Genomic DNA, 23023 nt, shown 5'->3' on the forward strand with positions numbered 1-23023 from the left:
AGTCTTGAAAAAGATCAATGCTGGAGAACATACACTACCTGACCTCAAGGTAATTTGTTTCAATGTACAGTCATCAAGAGAATATGACAAAGGACAGACAAACAGATTCATAGAATAGAACAGAATGCTCTAGATGTAATCAATCACACATATATAGTCAAATAATTTTCAAAAAGTGTGCCAAAGCAATTAAATGGAAAGAGGAATGTATTTTTAACAAATGGTGGCAAAACGGGTATCTATAGGGGGAAAAAAAGAACTTTGACCCTTACCATCACACCACATGCAAAAATTAATTTCAGGGGGACTACAGATCTAAATGAAACTTCTAGATGAAAACAGGACAATATTTTCATGACTTTAGTGTAGGCTAAGACTGTTTAGGGAAAAAAAATCAAATCACTAACAAAAAGAAAAAAATGATAAATTAGATTTCATCATCAAAATTAAAAAATTCTAGGCATCTAAACTGAAAGAAAAATAAGTAAAATTACATCAGTTCACAGATAACATGACCTTTTATGCAAAATACCCTAAAGATTCCACCAAAAACAATTATAACTAATAAGCAAATTTGGCCAACCTACAGGATACAAAAGTCAACACACAAAAACCAATCATTTCTATACACTAATAATGAACAATCTGAAAAGGATTAAGAAAACAACTCCAGGGGTGCCTGGGTGGCTCAGTGGGTTAAAGCCTCTGCCTTCGGCTCAGGTCATGATCTCAGGGTCCTGGGATCAAGCCCCGCATCGGGCTCACTGCTCAGCAAGGAGCCTGCTTCCTCCTCTCTCTGCCTGCCTCTCTGCCTACTTGTAATCTCTGCCTGTCAAATAAAATAAATAAAATCTTTAAAAAAAAAAAAAGAAAGAAAAGAAAACAACTCCATTTACAACAGTGTCAAAAAAAAAATAAAATACTTAGGAATAAATTAAAGAACTGTAAGACTTGTACACTAGAAGTTATAAAACACTGCTGACAAAAATGGAAAAAGACATAAATGAATGGGAAAACATCCTGTGATCATAGATTGGAAGACTCGATATTGTTAACATGATAATACTATCCAAAGCAATCTACAGATACAATGCAATCCCTATCAAAATCCCAACGGCAATTTTTGCAGAAACAGGAAAACTCATCCTAAAATTCATATGGCATTTCAAGGGACCCCAACGCCAAAATAATCTTGAAAAAGAAAAACAAACTGAAGGACTCAGACCTCCTCCTCCTTTCAAAACTTACTACAAAGCTAGAGTAATCAAAATTGTGGTACTGGCATAAAGACAGACATATAGACCAAAAGAACAGAGCAGAGAACCCAGAAATAAATCCTTGCATATATGATCAAATGATTTTCAACAAGGGTACCAAGACCATTCGATGAGGAAAGAACAGTCATTTCAACAAGTGGGTTGGGGAAACTGGATATCTACATGCAAAAGAATGAAGTTGGTCCCTTACCTTACATCTATAAAAATTAACTCAAAATGGATCAAAGACCTAAATAAAAAAGCTAAGACTATAAAACTCTTAGAAGAAAACAGAGCAAAATGCTTAAGATGTTGGATTCAGTAATGACTTCCTAAATATTACATCAAAAGCGTAAGCAATAAAAGAAAAAGTAAATTGAACTACATCAAATTAGAAAATATACACTGAAGGACATAATCAATACACGGGGAAAAAGGCAAAGAAGGAAAGAAAATATTTTCAAATCATATATCTGATGAGGGATTAATATCCAGAATATATAAAGAACTCCTACAACTCCACAATGAAAACAAACCAATTTAAAAATAGGTGAAGGACTAGAACAGGCATTCCTCCAACGAAGGTACATAAATAGCCCAATATAAAAATATGTACGTATCATTAGTGATTAGGAAATGCAAGTCAAAACTACAGTAAGATACAATTTCATACCCATTAGGATGGCTATTATCCAAAAAACAAAAAACAACAAAAAAAGAGAGACAGACAATAACAGGCGCTGATCAAGATGTGGAGAAATCTGATGGGAATGTGAAATGGGGCAGATGCTGTAAAAAATAGTATGGCAGTTCTTCAGTAGCTGTGCCATTTAAGTAGAATTACTACATGATCCAACAATTCCACTTTTTGGTATATACAGAAAAGAACTGAAAGGGGGGTTCAGTTACTTGCACACCAATATTCAGAGCAGTATTATTCACAATAGCTAAAATGTGGGAATGATCCAAATGTCCAACAACAGATGAATGGATAAACAAAATGTGGTATATACATATGGAATATATTATTTAGCCCCGAAAGACTGAAATTCTGACACGTGCTACAACATGATGAATCATGAAAACATGCTAAGTGAAATAAGCCAGATACAGAAGAACAAATAATGTATGATTTCCCCTTATATGAGGTATCTAGACTAGGTATATTCATAAAGCTAGAAAGTATAATAGAGATTACCAGGGGCTTGGGGTGGGGGAAATGGGGAGTTATTGTTTAATAGATACAGAGTTTCTGTTTTGGATGATTAACGTTCTGGAAATATACAGTGATGATGGTTCCACAACAATGTGAATGACTATATTTAATGCCACTGAATTATATATTTTAAAAAGGGTCAAATGGTAAACTTTAAGTATACGTAACCACAATTAAAAAAAGATAAAAAATTTTAAACTTCTGCTTATCAAAAGATATCATTAAGAAAATAAATAGGTTAAGTCACACATTAGGACAAAATATTCACAACACACATATTTGAAACTAGACTTGTATTCAAAATAGAGAAAGATTTCCTACAATTTAAGAAAAAGACAAATCAATTTTTAAATGGTCTAAAGACTTAAAGAGACACATCATAAAAGAAATATACAAACAGCCAATAAACAAATAAAAAGAGGCTCAAATCATTAGTCATCACAGAAATGCAAATCAAAACCAAAAGAGATACCACCTCACATAATGATTATTATGAAAAAGAAAAGAAATAACACATGCTCGGGAGGATGTGGAGAAAAGGGAATCCTTGGTGCAGTGTTGGTAGGAATGTAAATTGGTGCACACACTATGGAAAACAGTATAGAATTTTCTCAAAAAATTAAAAATACAGAACACTACTACCATAGTCCAGCAATTCTACTTCTAGGTATTTAACCAAAGAAAACAAAAATACCAATTTGAAAAGCCCATAGGTGCTCCTACGTTCATCACACTATTACTTACAATAGCCAAAATATGGAAGCAAGCTGAATGTCCATCAATAGATGAATGGATAAAGAAGATGAATATATATAACAGAATGTTACTTGATCATGAAAAAAAGAACAAAATCTTACCATCTACAACCATATGGACGGACCTAGAGGCTATTATGCTATAATAAGTAAAATAAGTGAATAGTCAGACACAGAAAGACAAAAACCATATGACTTTACTTATATGTGGAATAGAAAAAACAAAACAAATGAATAAAAGCAAAACAGAAACGGACTTACAGATATAGACAACACTCTGATGGCTGAAAGAGGGGAAGGAATTGGGGGGGATGGACAAAATAGGTGAAGGGGATTAAGAGGTACAATCTTCCAGTTAAATAAATAAGACATAGGAATATAAAGTACAGCATAAAGAATACAGTTAATAATACTGTAACAACTTTGTATGGTGACATATGGTAACTAGACTTACTGTTGTGGCCATTTCATATATGTATATAAATACTGAATCACTATGTTGTATACCTGAAACTAATACACTATTCAATTTTAAAAATATTAAAAAAAAAAACCGCAACAGTCAAACACTACACCTCTACCAGAATGGCAAAAATGAAAAAGACTAACAATACCAAATGTTGGCAAAGACATAGAGCAATCAGAATTTCACACTCTGGTGGAGGGTGTATAAACTGGTATAAGCACTTGAGAAAACTGCATGGCATTTTTAAAAAGTTAAATACACATCTAACTTATGATCTAGAATTTCTGTTCTCGGATATTTATCTAAGAGGAATGAAAACATTTGTCCATCAAAAGCCCTTCACAAAAGTGTTTTAGCAGCTTTATTCATAACAGCCCCAAACTAGAAATATAGTATGTGTCCATCAAGAGAGAATAAATTTGATATGTCCATACAATGGAATACTACTCAGCAATGAAAAGGAACAAACAAACACTACAAGAAAGAATCTCAGAAACACTATAGTAAGGAGAAAAAAAATATGGACACAAAAGTGTCTATGTATGATTCCATTTATACAAAGTTCTAGAATGCCAGGACAGGGACACAAAGGAATTTCCTGAGGTTACCATAATGTTGGGTTTTTTTTTAAATCTTAATAGAAATGTAGGCTACATTAATATATGCATTTGTCAAAAATGAAGTGTCCACATAAAGATCTACACTTCAATTATGGAAGTATACATCAATCTTTTTAAGAAAAGAAAGAGAACTGGGGCACCTGGATGGCTCAGTTGTTAAGCAGCTGCCTTTGGCTCAGGTCATGATCCCAGGGTCTTGCAATCAAGCCCTGCTTCAGGCTCTCCACTCAACAGGAAACCTGCTTCTCCCTGTCCTACTCCCCCTGCTTGTGTTCCCTCTCTCACTGTCTCTCTCTGTCAACTAAATAAATAAAATTTAAAAAAAAGAGAATGGATTGATATTGGATTGCTTAAACACTGAACTTTTGGGAGCACTGAGAAGTCCAGTTTTGTTTTTTGTTGTTTTTTTTTTTAAGATTATTTATTCAAGAGAGAGTGGGTAAGAGAGAGAACATGAGTGGAGTAGAGGGGGCAGGGAGAGAGAAGCAGACATGCCGCTGAGCAGGGAGCAGGATGTGGGGCTTGATACCAGGACCTGAGCCGAAGGCAGACACTTAACCGACGGAGCCTCCCAGGCTCCCCTGAGAAGTCCAGCTCTGCCGTGCGTCCACATGCGCTCATAGCAGACGATAACACAGTTCAGCAAAAAGAAGTCCAGAAATGTTACAAAGCTGTGGTTTTGCTGACTCTAGACCAGTTCAGCCTGCTTCCTCATGTATAACATGCTGAAGCTCAGCATCTGCTCCACCTTGGTACCTCCCATTACCATCAAGATGAGAGCACTTTGGTGGCAGTACTGTGGAGAATTAAAATACTGCAGGATGATGGATAAACGGGTAAAGACTTCCTCTTCTGTGATTCTCCAAGGCCACCCATACCTTCAGACTTCTCTGGGAGAAGGGACTGTACCCTTAGAAATGACCTTTCCAACACCTGTCTGCTCCGTGAGAAAGCACCTGTACTGATTCACTGCTACTATACAACTCTCCAACGTACCTCCAAAAATTTTTCTCTCGGGCTTGCCCACTTAGAAGACTGAGCCAACTGTCACTACTTTAAATTACTACCAGTAACAAGAAGCGGGGACGGAGGGTGGGAATCAAAGAAGGTTTAAAAAAAAAAACAGAACAACATTCAGATCACCCGACTGGGGAATTCATGAACTGGCAAAAAAGCTTTAATACCAGAAACTTCCAAAGCATGCTGCATCCTTGCTTCCTAGCCACCTCCTGTCTCCAAACAGGGAGCTTCACAAGACAACAACCATGACAGCCTTTCACAAACAGAGGCAATTCAAGAGCAGTCACTCCTGCCTCCAGGGACACAGGACAAGGCCGCTCTCTGTCAGGTTTCACTGTCATCCTCAGGCTCCAATGGGCAGGGCTGTACCAACCAGGTTCCCACTGGCCACACTGGAACAGGGCATGGGAGTAGGATGAGGGTCCCCCAACTCCTCAAAGTCCAAAGAGCTCTGGAACAAGCAGACCCATCCTAGTTACCAATTTTTTTAGGACTGACCAAGTGATACTAAGAGCCAGTCATTCAGTCCTTTATTCTCTGGTCTTCCTTGATACCCCAGTGGTGTCAGCAAAAAACACCCTGTCTTGCTCACCTCTCGTTGGATCGTATCATGTAGTCAGTAAATTCATGGTCTCCCTTGATCACCTCCAAGGGGACCACAAGGTTGACGTCAGAATCGGTGTTCTGCAGCTGGTTGAGTTTAATATTGACTGAGAAGAGGTAATCCCGCACATCATCTATGCCCACCTTCAGGCCCTTGCACACCACATACCTGGGGAAAGAGACCCTGTCAGTCCACTGAGCAAGGGCTTCTCCCCCACATTCTTCCACCCCAAACTCCCTGCTGAGTCATAAAGCTAAACAGACTTAAGTCCATGCACAAAGAACAGCACAGACTCTGCTGCAAAAGTTCAGTTCAATTCTTTCCTTTTTATGTTGGGCTGTATCTCTCCCCTCTGCGGCAGCAGTTCCTGCCCTATTCCAGGCCGGCTGCATCACCATCACCAGGGGGTCTGTTAAACTACAGACTTACTTAATAGACTCTCCAGGAATGGGGCCCAGAAACCTGTGTTTTTAACAAGCCACACAGCAGTTCAGACTGGCCACAACTTCTCTCACATCACGCAGGAGCACTGCGTACCGTGTCCCCACTGGGATAACAGCAGTGCCTCTGGTTGGCAGCCCCCTTTCCCCTGCCCGGCCCATGTCCCTCCAGGTGCCCCCTCTTCTGGTCACCTTCTCCTTCCTGGACCATGCCAAGGATCCCCCACCTAACTGTGCGGAATCAGGCTTGTGGAGAAGGAGGCAGAGGCTGAAGTGGCGCACCACAGAACCAAGAGGGTCAGAATCCGATCTCCTACTGGTTCTAACTACGTCCTTACAAATCAGGGTTTTAATGAAGCTTGAGTAGTTTTGTCAGAGATGCAGCAGGATGTGCTGTGCTAACACGCAGTCAACTAGTCTGATTAGAACGGAGAGGAAAGCCTCACCTCTCTGAGTTGGCAGGACGGCTGGTAATCGGCTTAAACAGACACACTCGTTCAAAGCAGCAGTAGAGCAAGTAGATGAGCCCCACACTGAATGGTGTGAATAGGTCAAAGGTTTTACAGATGAAGTGGCCTCCTGGAGTCGAGCAAAAACACCAACAGCAGTCAGTGGGTTCTATCCCAGGAGGCAGTAAGGTAACCTCAGGGAATAAATACGACAAAGCCAAGGACCCACTGCCTGGGCCCATTAAAGGAGGCAATTTAAGGGGAAGACTCCGCTTTCGAGGGGCTTCTGGGGCTTCTATAGCATGTACTCCCCTAAATTCCTCATTTAGCCTCATTTAGTCACCTGAGATAAGCAGGGTTTTTTTGTTTGTTTTACTCCCAAGCCCTGTACATGCTCCTGTCCAACGGGGCCTCTAATGGGTCTCAGGCCAGGGAGACAGCTGAGAAGTGTCACCTGTTCGGACAACAGACAGCGCCATGAGGAACTGACAGAGCAGCAGCTGCTTGCTGAGGATCTCTTGCAGGTTCTCCTGCCCCTCCACGGAGAAACCCTGAAATGAGAGGGTAAGAAGCGGAGTAGGAAAGAGACACAATGAGGACTTCATTCATCCCTACCCCATCCTCACTGAGAGGTCTTCAAGTGTTTTCATTGACTTCCACCATCTGACTGATACAGACACAGCTCAGCGTTTAATTTATTTTGGCACAGTCGTATGGCACCTCATGGGTGAAGTCAGCACTAGGACCCAGGCCTGACTACTAGAACAGGGCCTTCCTTCTGCTTCATCGCTCCCAGGGGTAGAACCAAGTCTACTTTTTCAAGGAGACGGTCCAAAAAAGTGTAAAACCCATGTGGGAATCCAGGGGAAGAGTAAGGGAGGACGGAGGCAAAATACTGGCTGGTCATAGGCCAACTACAAGCTAGGAAACAGAATACCCTGTTCATCCCAAGAGCCACGGAGTGGTGTGACGGCTCTGCCTGGTCTTACTCAGCCACTGTGCTGTTCTGATCACCGACCAGGCCCCAGTATGGTGACAGAAGAAAAGTTAGCTCAACTCTTGTCACAGTAATCTCTCTTTCTCTGCTGACCAAAACCCCCTTCCTGTCTCAAGACCTTGGAGCCTCTCCCTCCAGCTGGCAGGGCCTCTGGCCAGGGTGTTTGTTCAAAGAATGTGCCTTCTGGTTCCTCGAGTGGTCTCCCTGCCTGTGAGATGCCAACAGGAGCAGAGAGTCAAGCTCACACAAAAGTAAAGGAGGCCAGTGGCTGGAGGAGCCAGGGAGAGGAGAGCTGCTGTTTACTGGCCACAGAGTTTCAATTTCACAAAAAGAAAAAAAGCAGGGTAATCTGTTTCAAAAAATGGGGGGCATACTTAACACTACTAAACTGTATACTTAAAAATGGCTGAGATGGAACACTGTGTATGTTTTTTATCACAATTTTTTTAAAAAGTAAAGGAGGCTGACCTCTGTTAAGCTAGCTCCAGCCAGACCAGGTCTCCCTCACTCAGTCCTACAACGGTAATAGCTAACTGATTCAGAGGCCAAAATTGTTTAGCCATGTCCTCCAGATTTACAGATTTTTCTCAAAATGCAGGTCTATTTGTAGGGTCAATCAAAAAAAAAAAAAAAAAAAAAGCCCAAGTCATCAGTCTATATTGCCTAAGCAGAAAGACAACCCTCGAGTTTGCACTCTGGCTGCCAGCCACATGGCACTAACAGCCTCAAAAGCACCTTTAGGCCCCCACGTCTGCTCAGCAGCAGCAGCCCCCCTTCCCTTTATCCCCCAAGCCTCTCTCTGCTGTTCCCTGCTGTGCACAATGCTTTGGTAAGACAGGGCATCTTCAGATCCTGTGCTGGCATCCTGCCCGTTCCTTCACCTTTCCACATTGTTACTGCTTGAGAGGCCACCCAAGGACCTCTGAGGCTCTTCTCAATTCTAGCCATGTGACACTGGAGCAGTTGCCACATTCTCTGTCCTTCCTCTTAGAGGAAGTAGCGGCCCTCTGCAGAAAAGATTTCCAGCAGCATCATAATGGGATGCCCTCTGTACCTCAAGCAGCTGCCCAAAGAACAAGGCTCCCTGAATATTCACTTGAGCCCAACCACTGACCTCCAACCAGAGCCTCCTGTGGGTTCCCCCGAGCTGCTGCCTTTGGTTTTCTGGTTATCTGTCAGCCATCCAGAGGCTTAGGGGCGTAAGGACAGCCTCTACCAGGAAACACACCCAGGTGACAAATGATGGAAATGTTCTTCCCAATCACTTTTGCCTAGTCCATTGTGGTCACGGTTTTCACCTACCATCTCTTACAGCCAACCAAGGCCCTCTGAGGAAGTGAGCTAAGAATCCACTTGCTCCAAGCAAAGATGTCCACAACATTACAATGTTGACAAAAGAATCACTGAAAATGTGTGCAAAAAGAATAAAAACATACATCACACATCCCTACTATCTGAATAGTGAACCACCACCCTCTGGGGCAGCAAAGGACCAAATAAAACAAAATAAGCCTCTAACATGATAAATCCCTAAAGCATCACCCTGTGGAAAAAAGATCACCTACCCCATCGGCCATCAGAAAGTGGACACCCTTGCGATCTGTGTTATCCAGGACAAAATTCCGAAAAGCAGTGATGTTCTCCGGGCGGGTGATATCTCCATCTCCATCGATCCCACCTTCACCTGGCAGGGCACAAGATTCACATTCAGCTCATCCACCCTCTGCATCCCAGGAGCTGGGACACAAGCACTCTGGGGCTGGGAACACAGGTTCTCCTTGAGGACCAGGAGAAAAGGCCCTGTGGGGAGCAACTCACTACAGGATCTATCCTGCCAAGCTGCCTTGTAGTGATGGATCAAGAGGCAAAAATAGGGCCCTGCTATAATAGAGCAGAATTCAAAAAGAGTTGTCCAGTGAAGAGTCACCAACTGAAACAGAGGAACTTCCTCTCCAAGACTGAAGTTGTGTTTAAAGCACCAACATGGGGGCACCTGGGTGGCTCAGTGGTTAATAAAGCCTCTGCCTTCAGCTCGGGTCATGATCCCAGGGTCCTGGGATCGAGCCCGGCATCTGGCTCTCTGCTCAGCAGAGAACCTGCTTCCTCCTCTCTCTCTGCCTGCCTCTCTGCCTACTTGTGATCTCTGTCAAATAAATAAAATCTTTTAATAAATAAATAAATAAATAAAATAATAAAGCACCGACACTTAGAAACCAGTATCAATTTTTAAATAAGAACTGTTACGAAAGAACTTGGGATTTGCTGCCAAATCACAGCAATCAAGAAAGAGTGGAGGGGACTGCGTGGGGCTGCTGAGCTGTCTGTTACCCAGTGCATTCCACACCCGGTGCACAGTGCTGGAGACAGGCATGGGGTTTGTATTTGTTAAGAACTCTGCCAATTCTCAGCCGGAGATCAGGCAGTTTCATTATCTCCTGTCACCACAAGAGAAGAAAAGAGGACTTAATATGGTTTTGATGAGAGTTTGCCTTGTGGAGTGTTTAACCTGCATCCTACAGGCCTGAGGTAAAAAGAGACAGTCTAGAGGGAACCAAGATCTTCATGACATGGACTGGAAACCCCAGGCTGAGGGACCCAGTAAAGGAAACATGCCCAGTGGATAATAACTGCTTCTGACCTAGAGTCCCCACAGAGGACAGTCTCCCATTGCCCCCAGGACCTCCTCCTCTGTGTCCTTACCATAATAGGGTTCGAAGAGCTCACTGGAGGCCGAGTAGAAGTCCTCCAGTTTGAAGTCATTAGGGCCCTTCAGAGTCATTCCAAAGCCCTTTGCATGCCACTTCTTCCTCCATAGCACATACTCCGAGAAACCGCCTGGGCCTGCACAGACGTCAGCAAAGTATAGAAGCTCAGCTTCCCGGTCCTTTACCAGTGGTTTCTGCAAAGGCAAGTGGAGGACAAGGGAGGAAGGGAAAAAGTCTGGCTCAATGGGGAACAGGAAGGAGAATGCAGGGGGAGTAAAATGAGCCTTTCAACAAGCATAGTGCAGAGCTCCCGCCAGGGCCGCAACACCCAGGAGATGTACCCTCTGCAGTCCCTGCCCTCTGGAGTTGCCCATCCCTACTTCAAAATACCCCTGGTGCCCGCAACCATAGGGCCCAGCTCAGACTCCTAATAAAAGCATCTTAATAGGAATCTGAGCATGCATTTTTATTTCTCAGAGTCTTTTCCTTACCATATCCTGCATTCAAGAGTCCCACTGAGTAGACTAGATGCTGTATCCCCCACTTACAGAGAAAAAAAGACACCAAGACAAAAAGCAACCTGTTCATAGCCTGCATGCAAGAAAGCTTATTCAGAATCCAGTCAGCCTGACTGCTAGACTCAGGTCTTCCCATCCAAAGCCTGAGGGGCTCTAACATCTCCCCCTCCCAATCATAGGGCCTACCTTTCCAAACCACAGCCTTTGCTTCCCTTCTCTTCCTTCTCGACTCTCCCTACTTTTTTCCAATTAACTTTTTATTTTGGAATAATTTTAGAGTTACAGAAAAGCTGCAAAGACAGAGTTCTCATATACTCTTCATCCAGATTCCAATTCTGTTGACATCTTACCTGGCCATTTGTCAAAACTAAGAAACCAACACTGGTACACTATTAACTAAATTCGACTTGATTCGGGTTTTATTAGTCTTTGTTTTGTCCCAGAATCCAATCCAAGATACCACAGTGCACTGAGTCTCCTCCTTTTTGCATTCCCTTCTCCTGCCTTTGCCCCTCTGCGGGCCAGGTGCATGGGGCGGCAGTGCAGAGCTGGAGGCCAACAAGGCAGAGGGTGAAGGAGACGCTGGTGTGCAGCCCCCAGAGGGCCCGCCCACCTCAGAAATAACTACATTACAATCATCATTTGAATTTTTACTGGATTACAGGTTTGGTCACTCCAGTACCTCTTAACTCTTAATCTGATATTTAAGTTGAACCCAGCACTGGCCCATACTGTGTTTCCCTTCTATACACCTGGTCACAGAGGGCGAATTCTACTTGTCCCGACCTGGCTCCAAGGCACAGTGGATATGCCATCTGCACTGGTGACAAGAAGAGGCTGAGCTCTAGAGCAAATGACTAAAGAAGACCCTGAGGAACATCCAGCGAGAAGGAGCTTAGGTTTGTCATGGCTGAGTACTTGTCCAGAGTTCTGTAACTGCTAGATAAAGATCAGAAAGCTTTAGGGGAAGGTTTTAAGAAAGAAATGGAAAATACAAATGTTCACAATCTCATCACTTTCTGGGTGAAAAGGGCCCTGCCTCTCATGATAGCTATCCAGCTTCATCAAAACAGTGAAGAAGTCTCTGGAGAAACTGACTTCAGCTAAAAATAAACTTCATCATCCTATGACAAGCCCACCCAGGCATGCAGAGATGTATCAGTTCTTGCTCTTCTTTCCCACCAATCTAGCCCAGTATTCTTTGTTCCTGAGCCATCAATTATTCATATTTTTGGATTATATTCATTTGCACACAAAAAAAAGACCTAACGGCATTTACTGAGAACATTATGTGACATTTTCTAGGCAGCACAGTGGCAAGGAGGCAAGAGTCACAAGTTTAAGGCCTGCACACACTGGGAAGAGGAAAAACAACGTTCCTCACCACTGGCCATACCTAGCCCAGGCTGTAGGCTTTCCCAGAGAGCTGCTGGCTCAGGAAGGCTGGGCGAAGGAAGGAAAATGAATCAATGAAAGAATATTACCTCCAAAAAGAGGGCATTAAGTATGATTTCATTCTTTGATTTCAAGACATGTGGCCCTCACAGGTCATGACCAGAAGGTCTTTTCATAGAAAGGACAGCTGGAGTTCTCACCTCTGCCACTTACGGGTTGTGCAGTTAAAGGCAGCATACAATTTACGCCTTTAAGCGTGAGCTCCCTCAACTGTAAATTGGGACTAATGTAGGTTCTCAAGGCTATTGTGGGATTAAAGTACCATATGTCAAAGATGGTTATAAACTGTAAATACTAAACAAACATAAGATGATACAATATTCAACTAGATCAAATTCCTTGGAATCAAAATTCTTGTCCCTTTCCATCACCTCATGCAGTACTCAAGCTCAGTGGGTACTTTGTAAGTGCTGTCTAATTTCTTCTAAGATACCACTGCAATTCTAAGATCCACATTCAGTTTTTGTCTCCTGTAAGGCTTCATGGACAACATCTACTTACTTCAGCAATATTCCCAAGCACACAAAGCCCACACATAATGTTATGGTTTATTATAGGCTAGCATATCCCCCAAGAATCTAAACTCCCTTCTTTCCCTTGTCTCTTCCAATTCTTGTTTATAACTCGTTTCCCTACATAGTCTCTTCTCTCCTTTTACCACAACCCACAGAACCAGAATGCCAGTGAAAAACTTCATAGTCCCCCACCTCCCACCTCCCCACACTGCTCAGGCTTCAAGTTCTCCATGTTCTTCTAAAACCTGCCTGATCCAAGAACTACTGAGACCCTAGCAAACCCTTCAGCCACTCCTGTCTCTACGGGTGACTGTGCTAGAGCACCCTGCTCACCTGAAAAACACACTCTGGTCCTCAGGGGAAAAGAGAGATAAAAAGAGAGAAGAAAACAGTAGGGGCTGGAGAGAAATCACTTCCTATAGTGGAGTGCAGGGAAACATCTCTGAAAGGGCAATTCTCCATGGCCAGTAACAATCAGTTCAGGTCCAGAAGGTACCTGAAGCATTACAAACACAGCTGCCTTTTCCTATGTAACTAACATCTCCACCCTTGACCTGAATGGTACAACCCTGGTGCCTCCTTCGCTTTCCTGACAGCAAAAGACAATAACCAGATCCCAGCTGCTGGAGGCATTTACAATCAAAAGCCCAAAATGATGTGGCTTCCCAGCAGCCTGACAGAGCTCCTCTGCTAGGCAGGGGTTTAAAGGAAATCATTTGGAGCTCAGAAAATTATACCAACATTATATCAACCTAATTTTCTCAAGATGCTAACTCCAAGAGGCCTTTTGTGCTGCCTGCTGGTCCTGGAAAACAGGGAGGGAGACCTGGGGGAGAGAAATGACTATGGGCTGGAGGGGTCCACATGCCAGTTTTGCCAGCATGGAGGGAAGCAGTAAGGGAGGTGGAACTGAAACACTAAAGAACTTGGAAAGTAAGTTCCTTTAGCGGGTAGATAATCAGAGCCTAGTGGAAGCAGAGTGAAGCAGAAACAGGTTTGGGAACAGCTGGCTCCTGGCCCGTCACTGTCAAAGAGAACTAACTTTTAGGACTGAGTGAAAGTGCTTTGAAACCCTGAAGGGAATGCTAGAATGAAATTTCCTTTTTTCTCTATCATTATGGTGTGTCTGTGTTCAGAGAAATGAGACGGAGCACAGTAGAAAATCATTTTGCTCTACCACTTCTTAAGAAGGACCAAAATCTAATAATTATGATCCCACATGAAGCTGGTTCAGAACGGCAGAAAGGGAAAGTGGTCATATCCGAAATCACAGATCTTAGAACTGGAACAGATCCTAAAGGCTTCTGGTGCTACCTCAACCCTCTGACATGATAGTAGAGCTAATTTCAGGGATGAGGCAGCTGAAGCCCAAAAAAGGGATGAACTTAAGCCACACCACCTACAATGTAAGTGCTGTACTTCCTGCCCCACAACCCGTCACTGAACAACACAGCCTAGATTTTCAGACAGGATACTGATTTTAAACGGACCAGTGAAAGGACCCAGATGCTTACATTTCATTCAATACTCACATCACATTTCCCCAAGCACTCCCTTCTCATACCAGCCACAGCACACAAATCAGATGATGTCACAGGTTTGAATTTGGAAAACAAGCTCACTGTAAAGACTACATACTCATCCTGGCAGCAACTGGCCTCCACAGAAAGGCTTTACAAACATCCCCACCCCACACCCTTGCCAGTTCTTGAATCCACCAGAACTTCCAGAAACCTAAACGCCACAGGGGAAGGGATCCCATCTATCTCATTCAAAATTATATTCCTGGTGCCAGGCACATGGTAGGAGCTGGATAAATACATGTTTGATGGATGCAGGAGGAGGGCCCTAACTCTATCTCTTACCCTCCTCCTCCCTGCTCCCTAGGCCTACAGATGTCACAACTGCTGATTTTGCCCAGAAATGTCCCTTTGCCGCAGCTGTAAGCCCTACCCTCCCCCACCTGGGGTGAGCAGCAGGACCTGCAGAGTTGGGGGCTACAATTCTGGGCCTGAAGCCCTAGAGACAACTGCTTACTGGAGCATCCCTGGGACCACAGGAAGCACCATGGGACCTAATTTGAGAAGCTCAAAGCAAAATCTCTCTCACATAGCAGGAATAGTCTCCTGACATTGCACAAATGGCAATTTCTAGGCCACTGAAGCGTAAGCCCATTTAGCACTATGAATTCAGACAAAGAATTTTGTTCTCACCCCACAAGAGTCCCGTGGATTTGTAAACATGCGATCAAACACAAAATCCATGTTAGCCATCTTCATGGCCGCCCTGCAATAAAGACGGAAAAGCACAACTCAATACACCAGATGTATGGAAAGCTATGAATAGGTGGAACAGTGGATGTCAGGGGAAGGGAGAGGTGGGCAATGTCAGCAAACCTGTTTAGGAAGAAGACTCCTCGGATCATCTCGTAGGGATTGGCCCGGGTCCGAGCTCGCCGCATCTCCTCCCCATCCAGAACATCGAACACACTCTGCCCAGGGAGAGTCAGAACCTTAAGGTGAGCATCACCCTCCAGGAAGGGACAGGGGACTTAAGAGCTTAAGGAGCCCATCTCAGCCCTTGGAAGAGCTACAATACTGCCGCATCCCAGCTCTGAAATGATTAGTTGTGTGACCCTAGACAAACTGCTCAATCTCTCAGACCCTCAACTACTTCACCTATGAAGTGGTAAAAAATAAATGATAAATAAAATGTATTTATCATTTATTTATATATCCCTGCAAAATGGTTAATAAATGGCACCTGTGGGTAGGCACAAAGCCACCTGTTGGCATCACAAATCCTCAGAGCAAATCTGTTTCTTCAGTCCAGCAGCAACTTTCCAAGGGACCAGAATACTGATAGTAAGGTTCACTCAGAGGGCAAAGCAAACCAAAACCAGTGTTTTGTGATGGCACCTACCCACACAGTAGGGATTCCTTCTCCCTTCTTCTATTTTCTCCCTTAGAAAAAAAAGCCTCACTTCACCAGAGTTCCAGTCACCTTAAGGATATTCCCAACCCTCTGCCTACAAAAAAAATTTCGTGAGGCTGGTCTGAGTCTTCTTCTCTAACCCATTTCTTCCTCAGAGCTTCCCTGGCTCATCCTGCCTGGGTCATGTACCTCCCGACACAAACTCACACCGAAAGCTATCAAGGAAAGACTAACATTTGCCCAGCATGTTAGGGGCTTCACGCTGACTATCCAATTTAATTCTCAAAACAATCCCGGGAAGTATTTTCTCCCCATTTTACAGATGAGGAAACTTCAGAGCAGCAACTGACCCAAGGTCACACAGCAAGAAAGCTGCGAAGGGCCTAAATTCACAAGGATGTGAATTCAGGTCTACCCGACACTAAAGAATCATTCCAAACTTTTCACTACACCACGCCCCCTCAGGACTGTGATGGACCGACCCACTGAAGTTAAGTGGAGCCTTTCCTGGCTACCAACCACAGGAAGAGCATAATACTACAAGGCCCCAGGAAAAGGATACACTGGAGAAATGTGGCAAGCCACACATTTCATCTCCAAGAAAAATCTTAGCTAAACTTCGGTCCCCCACCCCCAACCAATTCAAAAGAACTGTAAGAGCCCAGCACATGCCCTCACACAAGGTATTCCAGCCCCACAGGCCTTACCTTACACTGCAACACACTGTGAAGCAGCTCTTCCCCACAAAACTCTGTCTCGTCTTCAATAATCATCTTTCTCTACAGAAAGAAGAAAATAATCGATAATGACTACGTATGACTGCAGTTGGGGGAATGAATGGAGAAATGAGGGTTCTAAGTGAGTAGAGCAAGAAGGGGCTTGAGTCTCTGCCAAGAACATCAATCCCTGAGGTGCAGGAAAGAGAAAATCCTAAACCCCTCTGGCTGTACTCCAGATGGCTGGGAGATGAAGCAGCCCCCTGGGCGCTCTGACTAGAGCACCATATGGATACAAGACTCATGAATGCTGAGGCTGAGAAAGCACACAGGAAGGAAACATTCTAGCTGTCTGCCCCCAGAGCATGGAGGCAGAAGGATGGGGACTGCCCTTAAATGAAAGAAGCCCGTCCTTCAACCAGGAAGCCTCTGATCTGTAAGGGGTACAACTGCACTGACCTGGTAGCATCAGAGATAACGAGGGCTCAAGAGACCCTCACAGGGGTGTCAAATCAAACCTCATGGCTCAGTGAGGCTATCTCTAAACCAACGATGCTCAAACTTGGGTGTTCTCAGGTTTTACACATTTCAAAACCACTAAGTACCCCAGAGAGCTTTTGTTTATGTGGGGGATATATACACAGCAACATTTATTATTAGAAACTAACACAATTTATTCAGTGTAAAAGAACACACTATGTTAACATAAATATTTTTATGAAAAATAACTATATTTCCCAAAAAAACTTTTAATGAGAAGAGCAGCACTGTTTTTCATTTTTACAAATCTCTTACTATTTGGCTTAATGTAAGATGGCCAGACTCTCCTCTCTGCATTTGCGTTCAACTGGTTGTGATACAGCCTCTAGAAGACTCCACTGGAACTTGTGAGAGAATGAGTGAAAAAAAGCACGTAAATTTCCAGTATCATTATGAAAATAACTTTGACCCTGTAGAGCCCCTGAAAGGGTCTTGGGAGATCCCCAGGGGGCCCTACACTTGGAGAATTGCTCTCTAGACCATACTGATTTGGTAGCTATGTACTTTATTCGTAGTTTTCCAGAAGGAGATTAAACAAATTCCCTCTGTAACAACTCCCTCATTATTTTTCTGTGGACAGGGACAGTGTCTTTTCATCTACCTGGAACAGTGCCCAGCAGTGACCAGAATATACACAAATGTATAATAAGCTACTCTAAAAAGCATCCATGAGAAAGACAGAAGTTATGCATTTTGTGCTGCCTTGCAAGTTAAATGACTAGGAGAAAAAAACACTGTCACATCTCCCAGGGGCATACCTGTAAACCCCTTGACACACCACCTTGACAAAACTTTATTCTTGCCAGTAATGTCAGATTCACATTTTTCTTACACTATGAGTATACATACAGACACACTGGACTCAAGGAGAAAAGTCAGGAGGTAAGTGCCAAGAATTCGGGGTACATTTTCTTGAAGTCCTACCTTTCCCACAACCATCCAGTCGCTCATTTCCTGAGTGTCAGGAATTTCAGTGGTACATTCTGGAAACCATGACACCTGCTCACAGGCACTGGGCTACAAACAAAAAAGAGGACAGTAAGTCGAGGAAGATGGCCCATCAGAGCTATGCTCCAACTTGCAAGGGCATCCCCAAAAACAATCAAAAGGGATTCAGACAGATGGAAGGGTCTGGAAAGCTGAGGCCAAATGTGCTGGTCAGACTTGAGAACTGAGCCAGGATACTGAGGGTTAACTTTGGAAGGCCAGCTACAATTCTAGTTTGAATCTTAAGAAACTTCCCAAACCTTCAAAGTTTCTTTCATTTGTTCCAATATTATTTCATAAATATGTACTATGGGCTAAGTACTCAGAATGCAGTTAAAAATGACATGATCCTTGACTGAAAGGGCCTACAATCAGACTACTAGGGACACAGAGAAGTACACACAGGATAGAAGTCTATGAAAAGGTAATTATACCAGGAAGAACCAATGGCAATGAGTCTCATCTCCAATGCCCTTTAAAGTGTTATTCACAAATAGGATTCCTTGCCTATTCAATCCCAAAGCAGAAACTGGCATCTCAATGGTGCTTTCTCTTAATTTTTGAATTACATTATATATAAGAAATATCTGCAGTCTTTTTGTTTTTTTAAGATTTTATTTAAGTAATCTCTACACCCAGTATGGGGCTCGAACTTACAACCCTGAGATCAAGAATTGCACGCTCCACCAACTCAGCAAGCCAAATACCTCTCCGCAGTCCTTTAAAAAATACTGATAACAAGGCCTCATCCTCAGAGTATATGATTCTGTCAGTCTGAGGCAGAAACTTGGTATAATCATATTTTTTTAGAAGACCCCAGATGATTCTAATGTGCAGCCAGGACTATGTTCATTGAGCTAGAGACACAGATTATAAAACCTAAACAGGTGGCTAACCTGCATGGCAGCTCTACCCACTGCCTCCCAACCAAGTATGGAGAAGAGATTCACCGTTGCAAACTGAAGCAATGTGATTAAAGGTAATATTACATGCTCTGAAAGGCATAAAATGGTAACACAATGCAAGGTCTTGAGGGCAAGCCAACCATCAATAACACAGAAAAAGTTTAAAAGAAAATTTACAGAAGCCCTTTTGTCAATGAATCTGGCAGTGAATCACAGCTCCCCCTCCCCCCAGTCAAATTCATCACCTTTAACCATTTATAAATGGTTGTAAGTTATAAACTCTATGGGAAAAAAAGCTCATGTAAACTTGGGATGTCCCTTTGGAGAGTGTAAGCAGACTCAACTTCTCCACAGAAGCATGAACATTAGGAACAAAAATGGACTGCAAAGTGCTGTCTGTGAAGGGTCAAACCTTGCCCTCTATAATCCTGCACTGCAGAAGCCACCAGGCACTTCCTCTGCAGTGATGGACAGCCACCTGAGGCAACACAGATTCCTCTCCCTCAAAGAAGTGGATACCAACTAATAGTTAAGACAAACTCTTAACCAAGAAATAGAGCATCTTTCGTAGGAGAAAAATTAATACACGGTAAATGACAATTAGGACAGCCTTGCCTCAAAAAGGAATTTCAATAGCCTGTCTCCATGAAAAATAGAGATTTCTATGGGCAAATTTGAGACTTTGAGTTTAGCTAAGTTCTAATTCTGCCCCACTAGGAGGATGGGGACTCTTTACTGGTTTTCATACAAATGAGGACCCAAAAAGCACGAAGAATTTCTGAGGTAAAAACCTACATCTAGGACCCAATTACAAATATTTACCCTATTCTTCACTGTCTCATCTGCTATTCTGCTGGTCTCATCTCCTTACAACTACAAGGCAACACAGCAGGACCCCCCCCCCCCCCGCCCGAAGCCATTAGCTCCTGGCTTGTCAGCATCTTACTCTGAAGCCTTATTAGGCTTTTGTCATGTGCAATTCACGGGAATTCTTTCCTGAACTGGAACATCAGACAAATAAAATATCAATTCTCCAGAGTTCACGGCCACATGTGAAGCTCAACTACACCAGCTACATAAAAGACTAGACATTTGTGTTCTATTTTCTCTAGCTTCAACTCTATAATGGCAATATTTCATCATTATTTTTAGTTGTTTCACTATACCTACTTGGAATTCTCTGTGATATAAGACAGGACATATACCAATGAATAAAAGTAAAATCTCAACATCATCTGCGCCATGAAAAAGGATATGAGTCTCTTTTGGTAGTTAGGTCCAAACAAACTAGTACCCAAGCAGATAAGCAGACTAAAGCCACACCAGGAAAGCTACACAGTATAAATAAACACCTACACAGAGCTCGGGTGTCATAAAGCTGTAGAGGTATAGGACCATCGAGGGCACCTAATCCAGTCACTCACCCAATGGGGGAGCAGGTCCTCACTCAACCGCTTTGAATCCTTTCAACAGAGGGAACTCATTGCCTTACAAGGTACCTTAGCCACTAGTGGAAAGGCATATCTATTCAAGTTCTTTGTGGAACCAAACTCTGCCTTCCAGCATCTTCTACTCACAGTCGTTAACAGAAAATAAATCAACAGCCTAGCATATCTCCCTCAGTATATCTCTTCTGTTTCCATTCTGGACACCCACAGTACCTTCCATGTAAAAACTCAGTTCAAATTTCCACTGCCTCTGGAGACTTCTAGTTTGTTAACATGGCTACTTAGAGCCATGCACATGAAAACACAAGCTGGCCTTCCAGTCTCCTTCTCCCCTCACCAGTTACCTCTGGCTCATCTCGCCAGTCCACATTCAGCTCTTGATCAAAGCCCTGCAGTGTCAGACCCAAGCCTCTTCGGCCTTTCTGATTAGAGGCCTCAACGATGTCCTTCCGACCCTGGCTGTATTTACCCAATCCTTCACCTTCCCTGAAGCCCATCTTGGCCTGTAAAAGAGACAAAATAGAGCATTTATATAAATAAAGAGATAATAACAGAGCACTTGCATAAACCAACAGACATTTACTCAGCCCCTACCATGTGTCAGACATTATGCTAAACTCTGAGAAACACAGATAAGTAAGGCTGAAAGTTTTCCTTCTAGCCTAATGAAGAAAATAAGCATAAATAAGTAACTACAGTTTATCTGTGCATGCAGTGGCTATTTACTCTGGAGGTGAAAGTCTAGGGCAACCAGAACTTGGATAAATGAGAAGGCACCTCATAGCTCTAATTAAAAGCACCAAGAGCACTTAATGAATTTCACTGGACATCTGCACAACTACCCTTTTAGTTAATTTCTCTGATTAAGTGAAAAGTAGATCTAGAGTTGAGTTGGTAAAGAGAACATAATTTACAATGGAACTGTTTCAAGCAGCAAGTCGACCGTACCCGCAGCCACTCAAATAGCCTTACTATGTAAAGACAGTGAGGGCTTGCAGGAGCCCACTTGAACTCGCTTCATGTAAAACTGAGGTATGGACCCATAAGTACCATAAGGGCCTTTTTTTTCTTAAAGAGAGAGTGGGGAGAGAGAGAGAGAATCCCAAGCAGGCTCCATGCCCAGTGCAGGGCCCGATGAGGGGCTCAATCTCACAACCCTGAGATCATGACCTGCGCTGAAATGCTCAGCTGACTGAGCCACGCAGGTGCCCTGGGAATATTTTTTTAAGTGTCACAACTGTCCATAAGCTCACATAAACTCTAGAGTCACTAGGCCCAGATATATACCCCAAAACAGAGACCTAAATCCCAAAGCCCAAGGACCTATCTAATAACTCCAACCCTAAGAAAATGTAATCCCCTCTTGAAGGTCTATATTCCCTTTGGAAGGGGTATTACCAACTCAAGAGCTGGAGAGTATTCCTAAAGTAGCCACAAATCTCTCTCCAGGTCAAAAAGGCTGACTGAGGGGTACCCTCTCTTCCTCTCCCCCTGCCCCTCTGCCTTCCCACTCTCTCTCTCAAATAAATAAATAAACAAATCTTTAAAAACAAAACAGAACAAAAAGGCTGACTCAGTCACAAACCTCCCCATTGTCCACTTCCCCAAATCTACAGCCCCCCAACTAGAATCCTGACTATGACCTTAGAAGTGGCAGTTCCCATTCCTTAATGAATCCAAATGAAAACAGAGGAGTTAATACCTGTAATATTAAAGCTAGCCAGAAAGCAAACTTGGATTTCCCTAACCTTTGTGCACTTACACTTAAGTTTTATCAGGAAAGCCAGCAGGTCTTCCTAGTCACTTTTCTTCTTCTGGTATATCAATGGGGTAAAGAAGCTAGGAAGGAAAACTGGACCTTCTTTTCAAAGTCATATTAAAGACTGTACTACTCTCATTTATTTTTGGGCACATGGAGTGAGCAGGATTTTAGTCATTCTCTTGAGATCACTCACTAGAGCAAAAACTCCCATGATGTAGCCTCTTTACCCAACCACACACGTCCATGTGTAGGGAAGTACATTCACATGTACTCACGATAAGCTTTCATTACTAAGGAGACCAAAGGGTGATCCAGCTTTGGATAGGACAGGACAAGCAGGCCTGCACAGCCACTTCCCATGGATGATTCAAATGTGACAGATACTTCTGTTAAAAAAGGGGCCACACTCTCTACTAAATCTCTACTAGAAAGCAAAAGAAAAACTCATGCCCTAGCTTTTCTTCTTTTCACATCAATACAATTTCCCTTCTCTTACTCCGTTGGTAGAGCTTTAGAAACCCAACCCAAGCACTGACATACCATAAGCTTCTGGGAGACACTATTATACATGGAATAGCGAGAAGAAGTTCCCTCCACAAGGGAGTCTGCTTTGAATGCATCGTCAAAAGAGTCAGAGCTGTGTTGCTTCCCCTCGGTCTCACTGTCAGACCCACTTAGGCTCGTGGTAGATGCTGGAAAAGAAAAAAAGAAAATG

At 43.2% G+C, this 23023-nt stretch overlaps 1 protein-coding gene across 6 annotated transcripts in view; it reads right to left on the reverse strand.

The window, feature by feature from the left end:
- Window positions 1-23023, reverse strand: part of CMTR1 (cap methyltransferase 1) — a 48728-nt gene that overhangs the window by 15123 nt on the left and 10582 nt on the right. For 4 of the 6 annotated variants that reach the window (XM_032862315.1, XM_032862316.1, XM_032862317.1 and 1 more), the window contains exons 3-13: window positions 22849-23000; window positions 20891-21049; window positions 18131-18223; window positions 16658-16729; window positions 15413-15507; window positions 15230-15302; window positions 10524-10722; window positions 9389-9507; window positions 7281-7377; window positions 6824-6956; window positions 5926-6105 (exon numbers count right to left, since the gene is read on the reverse strand). In XM_032862315.1, the coding sequence (XP_032718206.1) occupies window positions 5926-6105; window positions 6824-6956; window positions 7281-7377; window positions 9389-9507; window positions 10524-10722; window positions 15230-15302; window positions 15413-15507; window positions 16658-16729; window positions 18131-18223; window positions 20891-21049; window positions 22849-23000 (1372 nt within the window). Of the gene's footprint in view, window positions 1-5925; window positions 6106-6823; window positions 6957-7280; window positions 7378-9388; window positions 9508-10523; window positions 10723-15229; window positions 15303-15412; window positions 15508-16657; window positions 16730-17461; window positions 18059-18130; window positions 18224-20890; window positions 21050-22848; window positions 23001-23023 lie in introns of those variants that run through there. The other 2 variants (XM_032862318.1, XM_032862320.1) reach the window with 2 other exon arrangements.

The sequence above is a fragment of the Lontra canadensis genome, unplaced genomic scaffold (genome assembly GCF_010015895.1).
Source record: "Lontra canadensis isolate GAN:19392208 unplaced genomic scaffold, GSC_riverotter_1.0 scaffold23, whole genome shotgun sequence".
Lineage (NCBI taxonomy): Eukaryota > Metazoa > Chordata > Mammalia > Carnivora > Mustelidae > Lontra > Lontra canadensis.